General features: G+C 41.4%; 1 protein-coding gene across 1 annotated transcript in view; it reads right to left on the bottom strand.

Annotated features, from left to right (window-relative positions):
* Positions 1-26374, bottom strand: part of LOC144756154 (vitellogenin-A2-like) — a 75015-nt gene that overhangs the window by 30305 nt on the left and 18336 nt on the right. Inside the window, exons 14-23 of the mRNA XM_078645735.1 lie at positions 25348-25472; positions 23120-23221; positions 20330-20449; positions 20049-20238; positions 19805-19898; positions 13547-13732; positions 10376-10523; positions 9521-9746; positions 9224-9396; positions 8292-8843 (exon numbers count right to left, since the gene is read on the bottom strand). Coding sequence (XP_078501861.1) covers positions 8292-8843; positions 9224-9396; positions 9521-9746; positions 10376-10523; positions 13547-13732; positions 19805-19898; positions 20049-20238; positions 20330-20449; positions 23120-23221; positions 25348-25472 — 1916 coding nt within the window. The remainder of the gene's footprint in view (positions 1-8291; positions 8844-9223; positions 9397-9520; positions 9747-10375; positions 10524-13546; positions 13733-19804; positions 19899-20048; positions 20239-20329; positions 20450-23119; positions 23222-25347; positions 25473-26374) is intronic.

Raw genomic sequence — 26374 nt, 5'->3', positions numbered from 1 at the left:
AGCTGGCCACACCCTAGACCTACTATTCACTAATATCGAATCCACCAAGATAGGAGAAATCTACCCCTTATCCTGGTCAGACCACTCCCTTAAATCCTTCTCACTTAACCTGCCCGGCAAACCCCTGAAATCCAGAACAGTCCCCCACATATCCAAACGAGCCTGGAGGCTAATCAACCAATCCAACTTTGAGAAATGCTTTCAAGAGGCGGATGTCAAACTATTGGATGACTCTACTGTCTGTAATGACGTCGCCCTATTAGATGCTGGAATACTGCAAACATTGGACAAACTAGCCCCTATGCGGGAATCCAGAAAAAAAAACATAACAGAAAAATGGTATACCCCCTATCTAAAAAATCTTAAAAAGGAATGCCAAAAACATGAACACCTATGGAGACAGTCCAAAGACAGTCAAGCAAGACAGAACTATGTCCATAAACGGAAGCAGTACATTTTGGCCATCAAAAACGCAAAGAAGGAACACTTCACTCAACGCATCCAAGAAAATAGCAATTCAGCGAAAGAATTGTTCAAAATAGTGAAGGAGCTCAGCAAACCTTCTAGTACCTCACAATCCCTCACCCCCTCAACCGAGGCCTGAGAGTGTATTAGCACTTTCTTTTCTGAAAAGATCAGGAAAATGTATTTCACCTTCACCCCCCAAAATCCCCACAGCAACTTAGACAATTCATCCAAGCCTGCCATGCGAGCAGAAGTACCTAAAGATCCATCAGACTCAGGTAATACTCCCTGTCTATTTAGATTTGAACCACTCTCTGTAGACGAGGTCTCAGCTGTCCTGAGCACAGTTAAATCAGGATCCCCTTCGGACCCATGTCCCCACTTCGTGTTCGCAAAAACTGCTCCTACGCTCTGTCCCCTGATCACTCAACTTTTTAATAAATCGCTAGTTACTGGCACCTTTCGTGACCCCCCTTCTGAAGAAAGCGGGATCTGATATTCTCAATCCAGAGAATTATAGACCCATTTCCCAGCTTCCCTACCTCTCTAAAGCCCTTGAGAAACTGGTCAATGTACAACTGACTAGGTACTTAGAAAACAACTCCCTTCTGGATCCCTCTCAGACTGGCTTTAGAGCCAATAACAGCACCGAGGCAACGTTGCTGGCAGTGTCGGACAGTATCAGATCCTCCACTGATCAAGGTGGAGCGGTGGCACTGATACTGCTAGACCCGTCAACGGCGTTTGACACGGTATCCCACGACTGTCTATTGAACACACTCCGGAGCAAGGGAGTCCAATCCACAGCACTGAATTGGATTCATTCCTTTCTGAGTGATCGCACCCAGGCAGTTCATATGGGCCAGTTCCATTCAAGTCCAAACCACATAAGCTGCGGGGTCCCCCAAGGTGCCTCACTGAGCCCCACCCTTTTCAATGTCTATATTTCATCTCTTGCGGACATTGGAAGAAAGTGGGGCATTGGCATCTGCTCCCTCGCGGACGACACGCAGTTGATGGTAACCATGGACGAAGGGCCCGAGATAACCAAAACTAAGCTACATAACTGCCTTTCCGATATGGCCCAATGGATGCATAACCACTGCCTAAAGTTAAATGCAGGCAAATCAGAGATTCTTCTGTTCGGCGGAGCCAAATGCGTGTGGGACGCCACATGGTGGCCACCCTCTCTGGGACTAGCTCCCACCCCCAAGCAACATGCCAATCACCATGGATGACGCCCTATCCATGAAGGATCACGTCCGATTCCTCTGTGGCAAAGGCTTTGCCATACTAAAACTTCTCGCCAGGATATTTCCCTGGATACCCCTGGGCTGTAGACGCTCAGTCACACAAGCCCTACTGATCAGCCGCCTCGACTATGGCAATGCACTATTCGAAGGGATGAACGAACAGCTGTTTTCTCGCCTACAGGCCCTGCAAAATCTGGCGGCCAAACTCATCTGTAACAAAGGCAAACGAGACTCGGCATCGGAGTGCTTAAAGAAACTCCGTTGGCTCCCAATGCGCCAGAGAGCTGCCTTCAAACTGCTCAGTCATGCCCACAGGGCGTTACATAAAACTGGTCCCACAATTCTCCAGGGGAAGATCGATTTCTACGTACCGAATAGGAACCTGCGCTCATGCCAATCAGCCCTGGCCAAAACCAAACGTATCTACAAAGTTAGAACTGGCGGCCGCTCCTTTTCCTACCTTGCAGCAAAAAGATGGAATGATCTACCTAGCGACCTGAGACATACCACAAATTACCTTCAGTTCCGAAAAAAACTCAAAACATACCTTTTCCCTAAATCATAATCTCTGAGCATACGTCATCAGTAGTCCTTTCTGGTACATAGCGCCGTGATATCCGCTGGGATGAGTGTTGCGCTCTATAAATACCGCAAATAAAAATAAATAAATAAATTATGGGGCTATAACATTGAGACATATTGCCGAACTACTAGATGATCAGGAACCTGAAGGCTCGGATATATCAATCTATTGTTTGATTGATGGTGAAACGGCTAGAGGACTTTTGTTCAGACATATTGATTTTGCTTATTTTAAGCGGGTGAGGTTCAAGGTGCTGCTAGGGGCTTTCAAAGATTGGACGGCCGTTCGGAAGTTATTTGATATTAGGAGAATACATCTATATACCCCACTTACTGGAAATACTCTCCTACCAGAAATCTTCAGGGATGGATATTTTAGAGAATGGACAACTCAAGGAGTTACTGTAAAAGGGGATATTGTCTCTGAAACAGGGGTGCTGACATTTGAATGTATTAGACAGAAATTTGGTATTAGCAATCGGCATTTTTTCAAATTTTTACAGATTCGAGATTTTTTTTCTAGAAAAACTGTTAGCTGGACTCGTATCCCGTTAGTTGAAGCAATCAAGGGGGGCCAATCGACTATCTCTTTGTTGTATAAATGGGTTAATGAAAGAAGGACTGATGATTTATCCAAGCACTTTAGCCGTTGGCAGATTGGACTACAGGCCGGACAGGAGAAATGTGAAGATTCATTAGAGTGCAGCCGAACCGCTACTAAATCTGCAAGTCTTCAGGTTCAATGTTTTAAGACATGGTTTAATCTGTACGTAACCCCACATCGTATACAACAATGGGGTGGGTTAACGGGAGTTAACTGCCCTAGATATGCGGAGCTAGCGGCAGATAGCATTCATATGTTCTCTTCTTGCCCCTGTCTAACACCATTGATTAACAAAATTGAACAATGGTTAGAACAAGTGTTTAGCTATGCTATACCATTGTCACCACAGGCTATAATGCTGGGGGTAGCGGATTTGAACATGACTGAACCAGAGCGGAAGCTATTTTTTATAGCAATGGCTGCATTGAGATTGTCTATAGCAACGGTCTGGCTAGACCCTGCCCCCCCGAATGTACATGAATAGTTTAGCAAATGTATTAATATCTGTAAATGGGAGTTGTTGGTATTCAAGAGGAGAGGCCCGAGGGCGAGGAGAGAGGGGGAATTAATTTGGGAGCCCTTAACTAATTGGATGAATTTAGAAAACCCGCATAGTGGGTAATCTAACGAAATCACTGTCGAAATTGATTTCCTTTTTTCTTTGTTCTTCTTCCTTTTTTCACTTTTCCTATGTTTTCCGATCACCCTCCTGCAGCGGGAGGGAAGGGAAGGGGGCTGGTAGGAAAACATAAATTTGAGCAATGACATAGAGATTATGTATGCTGATAATTTTCTTTTTTTGTATGACTTGGTTATTATGTCATTTCTCTAATAAAAATCTTTTTTAAAAAAGGAACTGAAAGCAAAATTCGGAATACCTCTGGACCTGAAAGCACCTTCTCTACTTTTGGGCATATGAAAAATGAATGATGTTACTAGGTACAAAAGCGATTGCACCAGAAAAGGGTTATTGTGGTACATAAAGCAATTGTACAAAAATGGTGTAGTTTCCGCACACCCATGACTGGAGCAGGAGCATGAACTGGTGAATTTTGGCTGACAATGCAGTGTATGACAAAAGAGGCTGAGCAAGGAAATTTGCTAAGATTTGTAGGGTTTGTTTTGAATAAATTGGGCTCGAGTGAGAGGTAGGGAATTATCACAATACACATCTCTAATTAACAAGTGTTGCATGCGTAGGAATCAAAATGAATCAACTGCATGGAGAATGATGATTCAGTGTAGTCTTTATGCTGTGGTCTAACCCAATAAGTTAACTAGGTTTACTCTGGATATACTACTGTATGACTACATGAGTTGAGTGCCGGTCCAGCCTTTAGCATGGTCAACCTTGGCCCAGCCTAAGGGAACCAATTTTCCTAGGGGCGCATGGAGCTATGTGCCTTAAGGTTATATCAACAGCAGCACCTTTCTCATCTTGATCCAGCCTTGTTCATCCCTAGGGGCGCATGGAGCTATGTGCCTTAAGGTTATATCAACAGCAGCACCTTTCTCATCTTGATCCAGCCTTGTTCATCCCCAGAGGCCCAGATCCCCTGGAGCCAATACCCCACTTAACATGCAAATTACCCCATCACAAGGCTATGTTTATCCAGGACACGATTCAAACCCACGTACAGACCAGCAAGTTGAGCGCCCTACATTACAGGTGTTTCCAAATCTCAAAGACCAAATAAAAATCAATTCCTGGAACGTTGCAGGGCTAAGGTCCAAACTGTCAGATTCCAACTGGGCTATTCTAATAGAAGATTGCCATATGTGCATGATCCAGTGAACATGGTGTACCGAACCAATTTGTACAGTAGGGTACACCAACATTAGCATTCAAGCCTGACCGTCACCGGCAGGCCGACCGTCCGGCTGTCTACTCATTTGGGTTAGAACAAGCCTAGCCTGCAAAGTCATTAGACTAAATATGGAGTCAGCTGATCTACTAGGCTTTGACCTCATATCTCTAAAAGGGGAGTTTTCAAGAAGACTAATCAATATATATAATTGTTTGAAAAACAAAAATCAGGAATCTAACACATTAGCTCTTTTGACTAATTTTTTAGAACTCAGATAGAGGGAAATTTTTTCTTGCAGCTGGAGAATTTAACTTTACATATGAGCGTGTGGCCTATGTCCAGGACCTTGTGCAAAAACTGCAGACACCCCGCTTAAAAGATGTACAAAGGTGGGGACAGCAAGTTCTAGCTTTTACCTTAACCCAGGGAGTATGTGCCTGCAACAGGCGGACGTAATCTGATTTAGAAGCTACCTTTACATTTAAGAGGGTGAACACTCCAAGCGGGCTTGATTGCACATTGATCAATCTAGACACAGTACATGATATGGTCATGACAGTGATCATAATGCAGTGGTTCTGGGATTAGTCAGCATTCCTTTTTTGCTGAAGAGTTCTGTCGGAATGGTCACTCCTATACTCACTTCAAATGATAATAGATCGATCAAATGGAGCCACAAAGTCTCAGATGAAAAGTCCCTAGCTAACATATATGCTGAGGTAGCATCTGCCCTCGTTAACATGAGCAACTTGGGGTGGGATGACTTAACTATCATGCCTACTTTCACCCATCCCCTTAAGGTATTCAACAGCCGTTTCTCATGACAGACAGTAAGCATGCCCCACAGACGTAGGGATATGCCCTGGTTCAACGTGAACTGAAAACAGGCTAAGGCCGCCTTAATTGAAGAGACTGCAACAAGGCACAGATAGAGGCTTAGAGAAGTTGGGAGGAAAAGAAATGGTGCACTTTGGCCGAAGCATCAAGTAAGAAAAATTTGTAAATCATTTTGGCATTTATTGACCAAAGGAGCAGTGCAACCGGTAATAAAAGAGGATTTTTTTATCCGTTCACATGTTTGGGAGGAGCACTGTACACAGCTGAAAGCGATGGAGGGCAACAAGGACTCTGAGATCGCAAAGGATGATCCAAGCCTGATACTAGAGAAAGTAGTAAAAGAAGCATTCTCCTTTACTCTAGAAAAACTGTAACTGCATTCAGCAACCTGGGTAAGGGTAAAGCTCTAGGATTAGACGAGGTACCGGGGGATCTTTACTGTTCAGAATCCACCATACGGGGTCCTGCACTTCACATAACATTTAACAAAATAGCACAAGGAGGGGATATCCCAAGTACTTGAAACGGTCCAGAAATCAGCCAAATTTTTGAAAAAGGGGATAAAGGGGACCCCTCCAATTACAGACCAAACAGCTTCATGGATACCGCTCAGAAAGCTTTTAGTAAATTGATCCTGATGCACCTAAACACTTGGATTTAGGCAAACAATATACTGTCTCACCTACAAGCTGGCTTCAGGAAACCACTAGCACATTAGAGCAGGTATTCTTTTTTTTACTGCTTACCTGGTAGGAAGTCATCATCAAAAAGGGTCATCTCTATGCTGTGTTTGTAGATCTTAAGCAAGCATTTTACTCCATAAATCACACCAAATTATGGGATGCCCTGCAGGATCTTGGTCTGACAAATGGGCTGCTACAACTTATAGTGCGTATGCACCAGGATAACTATGCCCAGATTCGCTGGAACGAATGGGGCAAACTCACTGGGAAGATAGGAGTGCACAAGGGAGTTCGACAAGGATGCATCTTAACCCCAACCCTATTTACCTTATACATGAATGGGTTCGTTAAAGCTCTGTACAATTCTGAGGGGATATCCTCCTAATTTTGCGGGCAGACAAATTCCATCACTCCTGTTCACAGATAAAAGGCTACTGATTGCAAAAACACCTATGGGCGTGCAAAGTATATTGAATAGGTTTGCAACAGCCTGCACTGACTTTGGTCGAGAGACCAATTGCCCAAAGACTAAATTCATGGCTTCGAACCCCCACCCAAAGTGAAATTCAGGTGGGCTCAAACATGCTTGAACAAGTAAAGGTGTTCGGCTACCTAGGTGTCAGACTGAATAGCAACTCAAGCTGGACTGACCAAATCCAAAAGAGTACCATTACACTACAGTGTGTTGAGTCAGCAGTGGCCAAAAACGTAATCAATCTGTTTATTGCCCTATTTCTCCAGCCCTAGTAATACATTGAGCTAGATGTCTGGGGGCAGCACTCTATGGTGCTGAACTGTGGGGCTTGGACCAGACGAAGAGCTTAGAACTGGCAGAAAATACATTTATAAGGTCATTACTAAAACTGCCAAATAGTACCCCACTCCTACTGGTTCAGTTAGACCTTGGCCTACAACGTTTTAAATGCATAGCAGAATTGAAATGCCTAGTGTTTTGGGTCAGAATATGGACCAGCAAAATCCAAATCCCAGTAAAAGAAACTGTAGAGGAAGTAAAAAACCTTGATAGAGCAGTAGTACGGAGGTAGTGGTTTAGAGGGGTAAGGTACTGCTTAATGAGATTGGGGCTGTAGGCTACGTGGGAAGACCACAAATCCCTGACGAAAGACACAGTACCTCTTTTAAAAGCGAAGTTCTGGGTTTACATTCAGGACTCCTGTCATATAGCCACAGCACAGGCCACCCTAACAGGGAGTTTTTTAGAGTTCAAATGCACATTGTTAGTTGAGGCAATCATGGAGGAAATTGAACCCCCACAGACACATGCACCTTACTTACAATTAAGGTATGGAACTTTACGACTGAATTACACCAGAGGTAGATGGACTCAGCCTACTGTAACTCCGATGTGCCCTGCATGTATCCTTAGTCATTAATCATTAGGCCATTATATGTTTTTTTGTCCCTGCTATGCACAGATCAGGAAAAAGTGGATTATACCTCCATGTCGGCTTTTATCGTGTAGGTGATCAGTATATTTTGATCAGATTCTACAAAATGGTTTGTATTCACCATATCTACGTACTTGCTTTATACCTGGTGCATTAGGTCTAAGTTGTTAACCACAAGGTAAAGCTGAGGACAACACAGGCTAGGCATAATTTGCAAATAACATTATGACTTTTTGGATAACACTTGTTTTTGATGTCAATGGTCATATGCTCCTAATTACCTTTTATTATGTTAAAATGTGTATAACTTTTATGCTATGACCATTTATGTACTATTGTATGATGTTTTTTATTAAGGAAGATTGTTGTATATAAATGTGGTGAATGATCTCTATTTGATCGAATAAAGGAATATTCAATTCACAATCATCAGCAAGGGCACCAGATTTCTCATCCACCCACACCCAGGGAGCTACCTTATCAAAGGCTGGCCCTCGTTGGGTGTTTCTTTCTGGTTTCCGTCAGGGACTGGGCATGCAGTCAGCTCAGCTGCAGACAAGTAGACCCATCTTTAAAGATTACTACATTAACTTCATTAAATACATTGTCAAAATTATATCATTCATATCACAATAAAATCAGTACATTACCTGTTTCCTGTGGGACTCGTTGCTACTACTGCTGCTGCTGCTACTTGCACTGCTAATGCTCCATTGATTCCTGCGATTATGTTGATGCTGTTGTTGGCTTCCATGGTGAGAAGTTTGATGGCGCCTGAGACTTTTTCTCTTGCTGTTGCTGCTACTGCTGCTGCTACTGCTGCTGCTGCTGCTACTACTACTGCTGCTGCTACTGCTGCTGCTGTTTGGCCTCTTTTTGTTTCTGTTCTTACTGCTGCTGCTGCTACTGCTACTGCTGCTGCTGCTGCTGCGGCTGCTGCTGCTGCTGCTGCTGCTACTACTACTGCTTTGACCTTTGTTCTTTCTAGCATTTCTGCTGTCTTGTTGCTGGCTGCTGCTTGAGAGGCTGCTAGATGATGAGGATGATGAGGAGGAAGAGGAAGACGAAGAACTAGATGAACTAGATAAACTCTTCTTCTTTCCATATGTAGCAACCTCAGCAACATTTGGAGCATGCTCCTTAGAATTTTTGACTTTCCTTTGATGTTTCTTGTTTTTTCTAAGCAAGCTTCCATTTTTAACCTGCAATCAGAATACGAATATGAATGCAACGTCTTGAATCTGCTCTGCAAAATAGCATTAGTGTTTTCCCAACAATACTCTCTTGCACAGTTACATTATTCCAGATGGTGTTTGGTGTGACCAAAGTAATTTTGCACAATGGACAATGGACCACCATTTCAAATGATGTTCTTATGATTATTAAACAAGTCGTATAACAGATATTCACACAGTAAGTAAAGTCAAACTTGAAACAAAAAATTACATAAGCATATTGGTCCAATATTTGCAAAACTTTCTTCAAAAGAATAATTGTGAACTCTATTGGAAAACCATTTAATATAAATTACATTATTAAGGACAATTTCTTGAGTGGGCTAGTATATTATGTTGCCAGTTACCTTATATTCTTCATCAATTCCCAGAATCTTCTTCAGCTTCATTTGAACCACGGAGTCTTCAAGCTCTTCACCTTCGTTCTCTTCCACAGTTACCATGGTGATTATTTTTGAGGCCGCTTTTGGTCCTGCCTGGACCTCTAGCATCAGTTTCTCAATAGCTGCATCTGTATGAGCTGCAACCAATCAGAGGAATACATTATTGCATACAATCTGTAATATATCTTCAATTATCAACTATGTTCAACATTTTGTCCCTGAACACAAACAAGAATTGCACAGACGTTGTAATAGGTGTACCTGGTTTCATGACAAGTTTGGCTTCATTCTCTCCAATTAATTTGTACAAAGGTGAATTTCTGAGAAAAGCAGCATTTTGTGATTTGTACTCGAGGCAGACTTGGAAGCCAAAGGTTTTAGCCTTCACACAGGACTGATATGCATTAGTACTTCTGGCAGCATAGTGGTGATCTCTGTCTTCTGCAGAGTAGGCATACCTCTTGGACAAAAGTTCAGATGATACTTCCTGTTTTAAACATAGAAAAACGATTATTCATAAATGTGTTTTTTGTGTTTGTACATGTAGTGCATATTGTGATTGTCTTGCTACATCTCTTTATTGTGTGACTATGTAGGAAATAATTATCAATTAGTTTATCTCTCTGTCTGTCTTCCTGTACATCTAGCTAGTTAGTGATCATTGTGTCTGTCTGTCTTTGTAATTGTCTGGTTATCTATTGCTCTCTGTCCTGCACAGGTAGTTAATAAGAATTCCTTTAGATGTAGACCATATTTTGTGAACATGAAGTCAAAAGGAATGCAATACTTTTTGTGCAACTAATTTACATATTATTCTTTGCTTTTCTTTTCTTTTGAATTCCAATCCATTCATTGAATTAGGTTCTGTTTAGAATTTTAGGCATATATGTTTCTAAATCATTTCCACATCTGGTCACAAATTATTCTGCTTTGTCCTGATCTGAAACCTAAGTATTTGATTATAAGTGAGCATTAAGTTTGAAACCTTGCTCATTTGTAATTTGGTTGGTTGCATTAAACATTTGAACTTTGAACAGAATTAAATTAACTTTATTTCAATATGCCTGTTTATTCCCTTTTCAATTAGAATCAGTGAAGTAGTAAAACCCATATTACCATCATGCTGGCAGCTTCGGCTGATGACTTTCCTGTTGTCGCAAAATGTTTCTTAAGAATGTTTGGCAGAGCTCCTTGTGTCAATAATGGGGTCTTCTTGGCTGCATCCTGGTCTTCTACATTCCTTGTAACAGCAAACACCTGAGCTCTGGTGACACAAAGAATAAATACTATGAATCTGATGGATGGACTGGGGCTGCACCAGAAGGTTCAGAGGTGAGCTTTACATTCTGCATTTAGAGGCATATTTATGTGGTTTTGGCATAGGGCAACCTTTCTACACTGCCCTACATCAAAGGGAAATGTCTAATACGGTATTTCTGTCCTGTCCCCCTGTGCTGGTGGCATTTCTGCAGAATAGGGTCAATGCAGGCACTCTCGCACCATGGTGCAAGACAGCCTGTGTTGTCTGCAGGATTGTGTTTTTGCAGGAAGTGCCACCTTCCTGCACAAAAACAACCCTGGGAGTCATGTTCCTCTTTCAATGTGTGTTGCAGAATGCAGCACACATGGAATGAAGCAAAAACGAGGAGAAATAAAGTTATTTCCCCTTGTTATGCCTCACCTCAGAAGGCATAATATTTTGGTGTATACTGGGTTTACATGGTTTTGAAAATCTGAGGAAGAATCAAAATCCATGGGTGTTGCGTGGGAATTTATAGCTGGGCATTCAAAGTCACGCAGAGTGGCTTTGTGTGGCCTCTTAGATAAGATTTCACTGACAGAGTGCCACAAAAAGTGAGGCTCAGGCAGTGCCAGGGGCTCATAAATATGCCCCTTAGTCCTTAGACAATGTGCTGCATTTGTAGGTTTCAGGCATGGGGTGAAGAATGCTTAAAACGAAGTTCATATGGTAGATGTTCTGACTAGCATATCTTTTGTTTTGTTAACTTTTCGACAGATGCCACAATGCCCATGTACAGTTGGGAAATATAATGCAAATATTTACAGTGCATTTGGCATTCCCTGCAAGATTGATCCAGTATTGGAGCCACAGAGTTGACTTTTAATGAATTGACATATGTCAAGGATAACAATTATTTCTCTTCAGCTCATATATGGCATCTTCTCAGAGTGGTCTGCTGTAGCTCTTGCTTCAGATCACAAAACTGATTGTAATAATTGTAATAACAACTCCACTGGTAGCCAATGAAAAACAGTACATATTTACACTTTACCTAGTTGATCATCCATGAAGGGTTATATTTGAAGACTTCGCTGTTTATGTTCCTTCTAACTAAAGGCTGCACATTTGATTGTGGCTTAAAACATGCAGCGCAACCATGAGGTAACCCCAGAAAGAGCGGCACCAGTACATCATTATCAGATTATTATCAGATATAAACATTCTGTCTTATATATTCCTACAAAAATATTGCCTCGTTGGAGGTGATAATAAAAAGCCTGCAGTAAAAGGACAACATGCTTGTAAACAATATGCAGCGCCCAATAATTATGTCAGGCCATGTAGGTTCAAGTTCAGCCTTAAAGGTATACTCCAAGCTGCTTTTATGAAACAAATATATGTTTAACAGAGAAGGTTACACAATTTAGAAATAGGACAACAAAGCAATTTCACCCTAAAAGAGGATGTTTGGAGATGTGAGATTATACTAGGGACAGTTTTGTCTTAGTATAAACAAGTGACATGCTACAAAATCACAGATTCAATGGAACTGTTGACTGTGTCATTTCTTCTTGCAATTTATCCCTCACGGTTGCAGTATTTAACTTTATCTAAGTCTTGTCTGGTAGCTATTTACACTGTAAGTTAATTTGTGATGGGTGCACACATTTTATATCTCCACTTACAGCTCTTCCATCTGTTTCATGGATTGCTAATAAAAGTCTTATGGCTTTTCAACACACTCTCAGTGAAGGGAATTGCCACATACCATCTTATATCTACTGGTTGGTTTGTGTATAGTTGAAGTAGCTTCTAATTTATTGTCAGAGGCACAAGTAGCATATATTTTATGAACACCTCATCAAATAAACACAGTACTAGTTAGGAAGGAGTCAAGTCCAGATAGGATTATAAGAAGGAGGGTAAAGATAGGGCAAATTATCCATGGCCTGTTCTAGGGCAGTGCTCTGAAATTGAGATGAAAATATATATAATTAATGACTCAAGAAATATGAAGTTATCAAGGTCTAACCTAACTGTGTAATTTTAGTTACTGCTTTAGAGCTGCTCAGCTAATGCCAAACAGGCCAATTTTTTGGGAGGTGTGGGTCTGGAAAAAGCAAGATGGATGACCCTTTGTACAAAAACTGAAGTATCAGTGTACTTTGCTTTTTGTGACACTATACTTTTATTCTCCATTTCAATACATGCAGATCCATCATTTTCTGAGGCAAAGAACATTTTAGTCTTAACATTTTCACTCATAGACATAATGGTAAAAAGTGAAGGTTTGTGGATAAAAACACAACAGAGACTATGGAATATTTGTTGGAGCATTTGTTTTGGGAAGATAAGGGTAATGGGTTACTATCCCTACTATAAAGTTCTGAGTGATAGATGTATAATACCCTGTAGGGGCGAAAAGTACTGACCAGAACTAGTGTTAGAGATCTGAAAAACCCAACTCTTCTTTAGGTCAGGAATTGACACCCATATATATTTGGGCTAAGCGAACATGTTAAATGGAAATAGAGTGTGAGGCTGTCTATGAAATTTACACCATCTCTCCCTGTACCTTTCAAAAATAGAGAGAATAGCTGAATGCTTTTTAGGAGTGATTCCAGATTTTCAATTAGGAGCACACACACTTAGTACAGCTGTTTCCATGCATTTACATTGTAAAAACCAAACCTCATGCCTATGCCCTCATAGAATGAAATTGTAGGTGAGTGGTGCATATTTTCTCATTTATCGTTAAAACAAAGGGAATATTTTATGAAGCACAGCAACCGGTTAGGCAATGCAGTACCAAAGATTTTTTTGCTACATGTAAGTGTTTTTGCCTTATTAAAAAGGAATGCTCAGAACCATGATAATTTACCAAATCAAAGAAACATTAAGATCCTCTAGTTAAAAAATGTAGTCGCGTCAATTTCTCAGGAAAACAATTTTTAAAATGTAAATAAATTTTTATGATAAAGGAAACAACACCTCCGCATTTGCAACAAATCCATGTTAACAAATATATATAATAGATCGAATACCTGGTAATTAATAGTTCATTCTCCTGCTGGCATGGCGCTGTCTCAACCTTGATATTGTTCCCTTTTATGTCAATTCTGGCTGTGAATTTCATTGGGGTATTTGCACGAACCTTGGCATGAAACTCAATTCCAGCCTGGATGAGGTGGGTGTTGATACCCATAGTCGCCACTGTGTGCTTGGACACACTGAAAGAAAAATTGTACTATTTGTGGTCATGAACTCACTATCGAGAGACAAATATATTGTGGACCAGCAGCCAGTGGTCAAAGTAGGACTGCATGCATACAATAGGAAATTCTCATCTACCACATATCTGATGAGTATGATGATTTGTTAACACAATATGTGCGACACTTGATTTGTAGAGGAAAGCAACCAGAGTGAGGTAATATGAAATAAATTAAATTTAGGGTACACATTCACATTCATCTTAGTCCTGATATAAGATACAATTATCTGCCATAATAGATAGAGAAAGAAAAAGGTAAGCCCATATTTAGAAATAATATGCTGGTTACAAATTCTTGGATCATTATCTTGGTAGCAATAGACCAGCAAAATTGTTCTTCCAAGATCTTTCAAGGTAAATGCACCTGGAGGAAATGAGAAACATGTATCTCTTGTAACATTAGGATTGAGGGTTGGATTTGGTGGCATGTTTTAGCACTGCAAATCATTGTATGCGGTCCAGGAGACCGTTCAAATTTCAAGCCATTAAGAAGAACGTCATTTTATCTGGGATGCGGTTTTAGATGGGTTGGAGTCCCTGCGTGAGGTGTCTCCATCCTGGTGAGCAATTTGCTAAAAAAATACGATGTTTACAAGTTGCTTGTGTTGTGTATCAGGGCCTAGGGAAAAGGGCTCGCTCAAACATCAAACTAACAGCAGATCACCATAATGTCACCTCCCCCAACAACACCCACCTGCACTTCCTCCCCAGAATCATTTGTCGCCTCATACATCCACTTAAAAAACTCATAAACAAACACAAGCCAAAGATAACGGTCTTTAGAGTTAAGCCCCCTCCGTCCCAGGATCAGACAGTAATTTTTCCATCCACACCATATAGTACCAGGACAAACCATAGTAGTCATAAGGTCTCTGCTCAAGTGGGTTGTATCCAGACTCTCTTCTTGAATTGAGTGTCCAGGACAGAGGTGACCCCATTGGTGAAGATTATCTCGGTTTGGTTGGTCTCTCAGTTTCTGGTATCATTGGATGTGGTTGGGCTGTGGGAGGGTGTACAACATATTCCCTTTATTGGTACTGGCCCAGCACCAGGAGGATCATTGTGGTGCAGTCGCTGCTGCATAAGAGGGGTTGCTCAGGGAAAGACCCCAATGAGTCCCAGGATCCAGTAGTTCAGACCTCTCCATCACCCTCTTCTATGCCGCCTAGGGTGACTCAAAGAAATAGGATCTCTTTTGAAGGCGGACTTAGAGCTGTGCTGGGAACATCAGCATATAGTGGTGGCTCATGGCACACATTTTTTGTTTGGCTTCCTCGACGGATCATGTGTCTCCCTTTATAGTTCTCTATTCATCCAATCAGAGGTCTTTGGAGCCCCCGGTGGGGGTGAATGTGCTAGGGAGCAGTGAACCCTTCCAATTATGAACAAGTTGGACAGGTGACCTGAGAGCATAAAGGACACAAGCCAGGATTCTAGAAAGGAATCAGTGTTCTTAATCTTCATAGCTTCCGGGAAATCGACAAAGAAAGTTATTCCGGCGCAACCTTTTTTCTGTGCGACCTATTTTATGCTGTCCTCTCCTTGAGCTTCAAGGGCAATGAGAGTGGATAGCAGCCTGGAGCTGGCATTTTCAAGGATGCCATGTCATCCTCAAGGCTCAAGACCCTGCTCTCCGCTTCGGTAACCTTGGATGCCACATTCTGGAGATCTTGACGTAGGATCGAGACATCCACTTTTATCACTCCTATTTTCGATTCCACTGCTTTCTGGAAGGACCGGATGGCTTGCAGGATGGTTGCTGGATCTCCAGATTCCACAGGGAGCAGCATGAGTGAGACATTCTTGTGGGGTCCGGTCACACCAGAGAAGCAGACCATGTATTCGTCCATTTTAGATTGAGCACCCATGCCATTGTCTTTCCCCCATGATGCAGTGCCCACCCCACACTGTTCTTGGGGGCAAGGGCAGGGGTTGGATAACACAAGGATTCCACAGGTCTCTGGGGACAGGCTGATGGCACCTTCTGACCTCTGGTCTCTCCAGGACTTACCCAGTGTCCCCCAAGTCCCAGGCAAGGGTGACCAGCTCAGGGGCTGTCTCATGAGTCTCCCACGGAGATCTGTAGTGCTGCAGCACTTTTGTTGCCTAAGATTCCCTGCAGAGGGCCTGATGTAAGATGTCATGTCACTGGCCTGCTAACACCCCTAGGAGGTCCTTGCAGCAGAATGAGCCAGCAGACTACTCTCGCATGTCTCTATTGGGGGAGGGAAGACTCAACCTCTTGGGATTTGTGGCCCTACGGCAGCCTCTTTTCAATGCCCATAATAGGCATTTTCTGCTCCCCGCCCCTCACAAAAGTCCCTTGCCTCACTAGGTACAGGGGGAAATAAGTGGCCATTGAGAATGCATTCAGGGCCATGGCCATGTGGGTCTGGTGTGATCTGGCTCAGGAATATCAGGTGTGGCTAGGGGGCAAAGGGTGGCAGTAGATTCAGCTTGTTGGTGACCTACCATCCGTCCACTTTCCCCCAGTGGTTCTTTGAGGAGGGTGGGCAGTACAAGCAGGCAATAGCCGACTGCATGTGTCTTCCACTGTGGGAGGGAAGGGACCATCCTCTTATGAGCCACGGCTCATGTGGTTAAATATTTCCCTGGCTGGAGTGGGCCGTGAGCTATTGGGTGCCTCCTGCAGGGTTCCAAGGCCACTTCTGTTGGGTGGCGCAAAGCTGTGGAATAGTGCAGACATGGCCTAGGACAATCACCCAACTTGTGACCACAGTCATGCAGCTTTGGTGCAGGCAAACTCTGCAGGGTCCGTAGCCTCCCCAAATACCCGAATGTGTTCTCTCTCAGCTGCAGCACTGTCACCCCTTGGAGCTGCAGCTGTTCCAATGTCAGTCCTGCTTTGTGGAATGTGGTGGCCATACCTCTGGCCTGCCTTGACCAGCGTCTCAGTTGTCCTTTTGTTACATTGGAATGGTCGCCGTTTCCCTGGGCCTCTGGTTATTGGGAGTCACCAGTGTGGCTGACAATGGAGGATACCAGCAGATTTGGGGGGAGGTCATGGAGCACTCTCAAAGTGCAAGTGCCATCTAGGCCCTCTCAGCCGGACCCCCCACCTTTCAACCTTATCACAAGTTTCTACTATAATGTGTATGGGATAATGTGTACCTAACTATACATTACAGACATATTGTGAGTCACCGTGAGGGTTTGTGGCCTTATAAAGGTGCAATTTCATTCTGGGAATGGTAGTTTTGTTTCTACTTTTGCAAAATAGGAAAATGATGACTGTGTGCACTGCTAATAGTCCACCAGAACAAACTGAAAGTGTCCCATTCATCTTCCTCCATCTATATGAATGTGGAAGAAAATTTCTAAAACCCAATTAGCAAATAGAGGTAAGAAAAAGGTCCTAGTTACAGACAACATTCACATTAAGCTCATGTGCTGGCTACAACCTTAATAAACTGCTATAGATAAGGCTAAATTGCTGTTTAAAACACTATTTTGGAAATATGAACATCTTTCCTCACCAACTAAAAAAGAACATTTTTGATTCAAAATAATTATATTAGTTACGTGCAGCTTATGTGCAATTCTTGTAAATTAGAGGGCTCAGTTGCACTACAAATATTAGTTGGACACTATTAAACAACATATCTGATGCACTTACTAAACAAGAATTGTACTCAAAGTTTTGCAAGGTTGTGCAAGTTCGTATGCTACAACCTAATTGATGAAGCTTTGTCTAAAAAAACTACATGTCTATACACATTTAATTTCTTTGGATTCTTGATACACTTTTTCCAAGGAGCGAATTCTAGGGTACTGGTTCTTCTAATGGCAGGAATAGCAATTCACATTCCGGGTTGTAGCAATGAGAGGCTTCTTTCCCTATCTTTTGTCCTTGGCATTTAAAGATATTCAACAGGTTAATTTCAGATGATCATAATGTTCCTGTCTCTTCTAGGAGAGAGTCTGGTATTTAAGCGCTGTATCATGTAGAGTTTCATGTAAATACATAGACCTTCAAACTAATTTGATGGACTAATTTGAGTCTTTGAATCAACCTCTATCTTTGCAAGTTATTATCATATTTACGAAGAGCCAGAGAAAGTCTAAACTTAGTATGTTAACAGTGCTGCTTGGAGGTAAATGTTGTACTCTACATTGCCAGTTTGTTGTCTTACTTAAAGTTCATACTTAAGTTTGATCTATTATAGTAACTCAATGAAGGAAACTTTCATCAGTGGAATAGATAGACTTCTCTTCAACCTAAAGAGGATTATCTCTGTTTTGTCGCCAGTAAGCTGATTATGCTTCAACCTCAGTGGTGACTGCACTCATTGATCCAATAATCAAATTCTTATTAAACTGTAGTTATACATGAATCGGCTTAGACATTGGCACCTGTTCTGCGTAAGAACCACACAGATTGATAGTCATTTTTGACTTCTGCTAAAGTCCATCATTTTGTTGCTCACATTGAATTGCTTCTAAAACATGTTCCTATATATCACTTGTATTCTTTTTCTAAAGCGTAATTAGTAAGGACTGTATACTATAGTTAACTTTTTCAAAGCAGAGATTACAATACATATCAATTATTCTTTTAATTTTCCTGCTTTTTCAATCATTGTTTTTGTATATTCCTTATTTCCCTAGAGTACGCTTTCAACCTGACTCATAGAACCCAATGGTAGAATACATTTAAGAAGCTTTTTTGCTTGCTCCAATTAACCTATTTTTGTGGGAGCTTTGGTACAGCATGCATCAAATGCCTGTGGTTAATCACCCATCATCCTGATCTAGTGGGCCCACTTAAACTCCCACAGTTGTTAAGACTATTTTTTAGGCAGTTGGTTAATAAAAGTAGAACCAACTAAATTTTCTATACCCATTTCTCTGCTTGTCCATTTCAACAAACTGAGCAATTTGAAATAATCCTTAAGCTATCATCAATATCATTGCCATTAATAGTACAAGACAAATATTGTAAATCTCTTCAAATATGCACGGTTTATAGAAATCAGAGGAAAGTGGGATGCATAATAATATGTTTCTGGTTTCAGAAGTTTTTTATACTTCACTGGGCCTGTGTAAGGCTTCTAATAAGAACCTATGAATTTGGAAAGCAATTTGAAAGTGCTTTGTCGACGGTATTGTATATACAGACACACATACACAATGTATAATAATTACAGCGTATGTGTCATAAACTTGAACACATCCCTGTCATTCTTGTAATCCTGAAAAGGTGGAGCTTGTTTTGTTAGTGCTCAGGACATTTGGAATTTCTCATACACAAAAGACATTTCAGAATTGTTTATTAAACATGATCCACAGCAAAAAGAAAGTTGTGTTTAAATGTTAAACCAGCTAGTGCTGAACCACACTCTTTCTAAGAGACACACACTCTAATAAGTCATCTGGTAGCAACCAAAGCTTCATTAATTAAACATTGCATCTCCTGCTTTTAACTAAATACAAACATTAAACAATAAACTACAAGTAAGTCAGTAAATTCGCTCTTGGGAAGTGCTGCAGTGCAGCACTGTCCCTGTCCCTGTCACTCTGCAACTTACCTTCTGCCAAAACAAGGGGGAACATGCAGTGCTCCCCAAACCAAGTAACAGTCCCATCAACTGTCCTCTCCTCTCTCCAGCCATGCCCTGCACCAGCCTCCTAGCACCAACTTGGTTAAAGCAGGTGGAAAATGGGTGTGTTACATCCCACATAATTTTGCCATGAGCTCTAGGAATCAACAGTTATGCCCCGATTTCATTGATTTTAACTGATATAAGACATAGTTAGGTGCAAATATACTGACAAGAACCATTAATTTCAGCCACCTAGCATCTCAGCACCTGGTTACACCTGGCTAATACTTGGGCCCTAATTGTTATATCTGACTTTTTAGGATTAAAAAAAATCATTAGGATTATGGCAATTTTTTCAAATGTAGGTGCAGAATGTTCAGTCACGCTAGATATTAAAAATGATAATTTTTGTCACTTACATTTCGGCCAGACTTCATTGGATAATGAATGTATATTTATTTTACCTTGGAGCTACATCAGCGTGAACTTGGATATTAGACTCAAGAAGCTGAGCAAGGCTGAAATCCGAGGATGGAGAGGGAGTCACCTTCACATCAGCTGCAAAAAGAAAGATTAGTATTGAAGCAGACAGATAAAAACATTCAAAATAGGCACACATCTCTGTGCAGCACTAGCTCAATATTAAACTGTTGTTCTCTTCATAATTTCTTGATAAAAGTATTGAATAAATGAATATTGGAAACTTACTGTTAAGTGCAGCATTCACTACAGCAGCAGAATATATGCTCAATTCCATGGGCAGACCAACACAAGTGGGAACGATCTGTCGAACCTCAGCTGCCAACACCGGTTGGGAATATTGCCCTGCAACACCATTAAGAAGTTTGTTGATAACAGTCTTCACCATACTGTGTCTTGCTGCTGGTTCATTGAGGGCCTGTAGTAAGTGGAAAAAAACAGAGGATCGTTGAAAGAGAGGTACTGCTGCTGTAGAGAGCTATGAGAATGCAGAATAGAGCTGTGGTTACCTTAATGGCAGTCTGAATAAATTCCTTGTCAATGTCAAGGAAGGCCATCTCCTGACCAAACAGCTTGATGTAAGCTGAGATTAATGGGGCATCTGCAGGCAGAGCCTTAAAGCCCAGCAGCTGTGGAAACAGAGAACATAAGTAGTAAGAAATACAAAACAGCTTTATAAAATCAACATGCTTTGTAAAACTAACTTCACTAAGTAATTAGTGTTTGATGCAATGCTCTTGAAAGCAGATACCATTCAAACTAAATCTTATCCAGTCAACCTTTGCCCAAGGCATGGGCCACATCAGTGTTCACCAGGGCTGCCAGCAACCTGTTGAAAACTGAGAAGAAGTGACACTCTCAGCTGCTTCTCTGAGGATTTTTGCTTGAGGATTCTCTGTCTTCCCAGTGACAAGAGAAACATATCATCTCCCTCAGATAGAGTGCTATAGATTCTCAGACCACCCATCCAACATATGTTGATTGAGATCATCTCCCCACAGAGAAGTTGGGTCTCTGGATGCCCTACATCAGAGAGGGTTCTTATGATACTTATTGAAGTCCCTCACATATCCAAAAGCCTTTGTTCTATGTGTTTGTCACCACAGTAGTCACACATTAAATAAATTTGTTGCAAGAGCACCTATAGTTGAACTATCTAACCACTAGTGCAGGCGAACCCTTTGGCCAGCTTATGTAATGGGAAACTATGGACATCATTTAGAGTTCGGTAGAATGAGCATCCTGCTGTAATTCAGCAATGATCAGGTGCCACAAAAACTTAAGTTCCTCCACTTTAGTTTGGGTTGGGACACCCATTATGTTTCAGACAGCAGAGCCTCAAGCAGGCCCTGGCGTGGGAAACTCCTGACCCGATCACCCACCTTCCACACCCTATCTATGAGGCTAACAGCAGTATAGACCAAATGCATAGGTCACCTGGCCTATGTACTTGGTCTATACCTCTGTTGGACTCATAAATAGGATGGGCCTATTTTTTCCTGCCAGGGACTGACACCTGCAGGGAACTCAATATCTACCATACTCAGAGTGCAAACAGATTGCATTTCAAGGACATTGATTTGCTACGGCCTGACTTTAGGGACTTGTTTCACAAGTAATGATTACAGGCCACTAATGCATAGTGGGTGGTTGGAAGTCAAGTTTTCCAAAGGGGCTCATGATGTGTTAGCTGTAGAGCTTTCATCAATACACAACTCACCAAGAAGGCAGAAATCTGAATGATGTGTGGTGCTCTGCTATAAAAGTAGAAACAAGGACCTCATGTGTCAAGTGAGATTTAATTTAGCTTCATTTTGTGTAAGTGTGTTAAACTCCGGTGGGTCACTGTAATTGCACCTAAATGATTTGTTCATATTGCAACAAAAAATGGAGTGACCTAGGGCCCGATGTAGGTGGCAAATACCGGTCGGAAACGGCCAAATTTGGCCGTTTCCGACCGGTATTTGGCATCTTGAGATGTAGGGGGCCAGATTTTACAGATTCTGTAAATTTACCAAATCGGTAAATTTACAGAATCTGTAAAATACCGAATCGGTATTTTTACCGATTCGGTACCTTCCAGATGTAGGTGGAACTCTTCTGAGTCCCAAAGGCCCTACAAATTCGGTATTTTACCACCCAATCCAATTGGGTGTTAAAATACCGAATTCAGGTGTGCATGCACACCTAGCCATGTGACAGACAGACATGCCCTTAGGGCATGTCTGTGTGCCACATGGCGCACATGCCTATTTTTGGGGTGCAAGAGGGGGTCAAAGTGACACCCCCTGCACCCTTGCCAAATTCGGTATTTACTGATTCTGTATTTACAGAATCGGTATTGCCCATTGATTCCTATGGGCTTCAAGGCCCATAGGAATCAATGGGCAATACCGATTTGGTATTTACAGATTCGGTAAATACCGAATCTTAACGATTCGGTATTTACAGAATCTGTAATACCTACATCTCCCCCCTTCATATTTACAGACTCTTAAATACCAAATTGGTAAAATTCAGTATTTAAGATTCGGTACATATGAATTACCTACATCTGGCCCCTAGTCTATTTAATATCTTAACACATGCTAGCCAGACCAAATGACGTTTCAGGCACAAAGAAAGACCTGCATTTTCCAAAAGACTTGTTATCATTAGACAGATCTATTCCTATAGCTCTTCTTCATGACTCTAGCAGCAAAGTTTACTATCCTTGTTCTGTGCCTATACATCTTTGTACCTTATCAGAAAATGAATTACTATTACTTAAAATAAGAGATGCATGTCTATGAAAGACTGATTTAATATACATTGCTAGGCTCAATTTAGTTTTGTTGGAAATTTTTAAATGAATATTTAATATTACCAAACAAAATGCTACAAAGGTTTGCATTTTTATAAACATCTTTTGGTTCATGGCAGATGCAGCAAATCAGACAGCAGTCACACCACTGCAGCCATCAGTAACACACCCAGTGGTAGATTTATATCTGATAGGAACCAGTGGGTTTCACATAGCTGCCTGCCTCTAAATCATAACCAAAATTATTTGAGCAATTTTAGGCAAAATTTATTTTCAAACAATACTCTTGTGTGATTCAATGACTACCTGAAACGGTTAATGTTGGCAACAGTGCACATGGTGAGAACTTGTGGGAGACTTTCGGTGGGAGTGTCTGATGTTTGACAGGCATTGACTGACTGAAGTAGAAATGGGTGTGCCCTGGTATTTATGGAAATCCTGCCATTAAATCTATTCTGTAAATTATAAGTTCAACAAATGTGAATGAATACCTTACCGTTTTTACAATCTGCTGGATTTTCTTGCGCATTGGGTATTCAGCAAATGGAGTATTCTGTTTCCTGAGAGCTTGTTCCAGACCTTCAGCTCGGACAGCAATCTAGTAACAAATATTCAAATGTAAGTTTCTGTAGAGAGCTGTGATGTATCAGTTAGCAACATGTTGATCACTGATTTGGTATATTATGAACTGCAATAGTTATTCCCTTACAGCAGCATGACAGTTGGCTTTTGGTTTGCAAGGTTTCTCTCATCTCCTGATACACATTTATATCTACCTTTTTTTATTCTATTTATTTTTATAAATAAGGTTTTATAAAGCGCAAACAAGACCCAAGAGGGTATACAAGCACTTTACATATAGGCAGGGAAAGGAAACAAGTGGATCAAAATTAAATAACAAATTCAAGAATGAAAATAGCTGTTCCAAAGTCAGGGGGCGGGAAATTAATTCCCCCTGAAGGACAATGCAAATATGAAAACAAACAGAAGCATTGGTAGGAAGTTGCAAACATGGGTGAAGAGAATGCTCCATAACGTGGTCCAGAGGTAGAGTTCGTGAATTCTAGTCTTCATCAGCAAGGCTTTAACTTCTTTTTTGAAAGTCACAGGTAAGGGATTCAGTCTGGATTCGGAGGGCAGAGAGTTCCAAATTCTAGGTTCAATGCCCGAGAAGGCACAGTTGTAGGTATTCTCTATATGAAATGACTGTAGTTTCAACAATAAAGTGCTGGTGCTTCTAGAGGACCTACAGCCACCAGGTCAAGCCAGGTTTTTGTGCAATGTACGGTGAGGTGTTGAAGTGTTGGGCGTTGTGGGTTATGCAGGCAATTTGTAGTGGAATCCTAGCCTTATATAGGTGCCAGTTTAGAGATTTCAAATCTGTTGAGATGAGGTTGTTTCTTTTGGATCCTGTGATGAGCCTTGCTGCGGAGTTAAGGCCATCTTGTATCTCAATAAACCTCAAAGGGTTGCACTTCCATAGTACAGCCTGGACATTACTAGGGCTTGAACAGCAGACTTAAAATCATCAGGGGGTAGAAAGGGTTTAATTGCTGTTAAGATGCTCATTTGGAATTCGCTCCTCTGGTGGTGATGTTGATATGCTCCTGCATGTTCAGGTTCTTATCTAGTGTTATTCCCAGCGAGCTTTCAGAATCTATGATGTGTAGCATGCAGTTAAAAGCAGTTAGTTGTTTCAAATATTCTTCAATTGCTTGAGTGGGGCAATTAGGAGGAATTCCTTTTGAGAGTTAATAGATGACATACATTGAGGCGGCCTGATATCCTCAGGGAAGAGATTGTCAGGTCAACTTGGGTGTCATCGGCATACATGTAATAGTGGGTGTTAGATGATTTCAAGATTTTAATTAAAGTCTCCATGAACAGGTTGAAGAGAGTGGATGAGAGCTTGGAGCCCTGTGGAACCCCTAGTGTGACCGGTGTAGACTTGGACTGAGACTGATTGACCTTAATTCTTTGTATCCTTTTGTGGTGAAATGATGTGAACCAGTTTAAAACAGACCTAGATAGACCCAATCTGCATTTTAGGAGGTTGTCATGTTTGACAGTATCAAAAGTTGATGAGAGGTCGAGGAGGATTAGAAGGCAAGATTAGTTTTGATCCAGTATTTTTAACCGCATCGATGCGGCGCATTTTCCCGCTGTGCGCTGAAAAATTCAAAAACCCGCGGTTCATGACAAGCTCAGCTCGTCATGAGCGTACAAGAGGTGTACTTCATGACGAGATGAGCTCGTCATGAGCATCGAAAGGGTTAATGTCATCAACTATGTGTGTAATAGCTGTTTCAGCCCTGTGACCCCTAGGGAAGCCAGATTGGAATTGGTCAAGGAGATGAAATTGGTCTATGTGGTTGCAAAGTGTACATAGACACATCTATTGAGGCGCTTCACCAGAGTCGGAATGTTGGTGATTGGGAGGAAGTTGTTAAGGTCTTCGTGGTCAGCAATGGGAGTTTTGAAAACAGGAGTTAGCTGCCCTGTCTTTGGGTAATCAGGGATCTTGCCTTGAAGTAGTGAGGCATTGAATATCTTGGTCCAAAGTGGAAGCATAGATTTGTTCATCGCAATCAAGAAATTTGTAGGTAAAGGGTCAAAGTAGTGGTTTGAAGGTTTCAGTGCTTTGGTTAAAATGACAATTCATCCATACTTTATTTACTCGTCTAGAAGTGGGCTCCTTTACCATGGCAAACTAGCAGTCTTTACCTCAAGAATATCAGCCTCTGCACCGATGATGTACCCTCGGGTTTTGGCAAGGAGGAACAATGGGAACATTGTGTTTGCGCTGTTCATGATAAAGACATCCGCAGTTGCTCCAGCCATAAGTGCATCTATAGTAAAACAATAAATACATGTTCTTTAAAAAATTGAATGGATGGTTCATCTTCCTGCTGCTTTATTGTGGCCCTAGCATAAGTGCATGGCAAGTTAAGACACTGTACAAGATTCTAAGTTTGCAGGACATGTGCACTTAATAATACGATTTTGCGCCATCACCGTGAAATGCGTAGAGCGTGAAATATATAAAAGATTGTGAGAAAATGTTCTCAGATACATGTATGCACAGAAAGCCCATATTTCACTTCTACATACCACCTAAAGATGCTGAACATCCATGTTGGTTTATGAGGAATGTGTTATTGGCCAAGTGAGGCACACATCACCTTCGCAATTCATATACATTTCAATAGAGGCACCTTCCATGAGGAACAACTTCTGGAAATACACTTTCACAACAATCTCTATTTTATAGGCACATTCTGAGTGGTATCTCATTCTGATTCAATGGCAGCCACCTTAGCACTGTGTGGAAATAGATAAAACGACAAATGATCGATTATCACTGCCTAGGTATTTTTTATCCCCCCAAATTTTAATTTTAATTGTTCTTATCTGTGTCACCATCAAAGATGTGGTGTGTACTCACTAGATCAAGGTGTCCTCAAACACTAATTTAACTTTCCAGTCTGAAGCTAAGAGTTCTTTTTCTTTCAATTTGGGATCCTCCAGATCTCCACATCCGAGATTCTTGGTGTACTCCTGGTATCAACAGCACACTGTCTTCCTCCTGTCCATGTGGAGGGTGTGTTTGTGTACTGAAGGCAATCATGATAGTGAGTGAGGGTTAAAAGCTTTCCATGATTTTAAAATATCTTCTGTGGATAATTTTTGATAGTTTGTAGTAAAGATATTATGATAATTGCAATTTACTTGAATTTATCTTATATGAACA

Source organism: Lissotriton helveticus, chromosome 1_1, assembly GCF_964261635.1.
Source record: "Lissotriton helveticus chromosome 1_1, aLisHel1.1, whole genome shotgun sequence".
Lineage (NCBI taxonomy): Eukaryota > Metazoa > Chordata > Amphibia > Caudata > Salamandridae > Lissotriton > Lissotriton helveticus.
The sequence above is the reverse complement of the archived record's forward strand: the minus strand, read 5'-3'. Positions and strand labels throughout refer to the sequence as shown.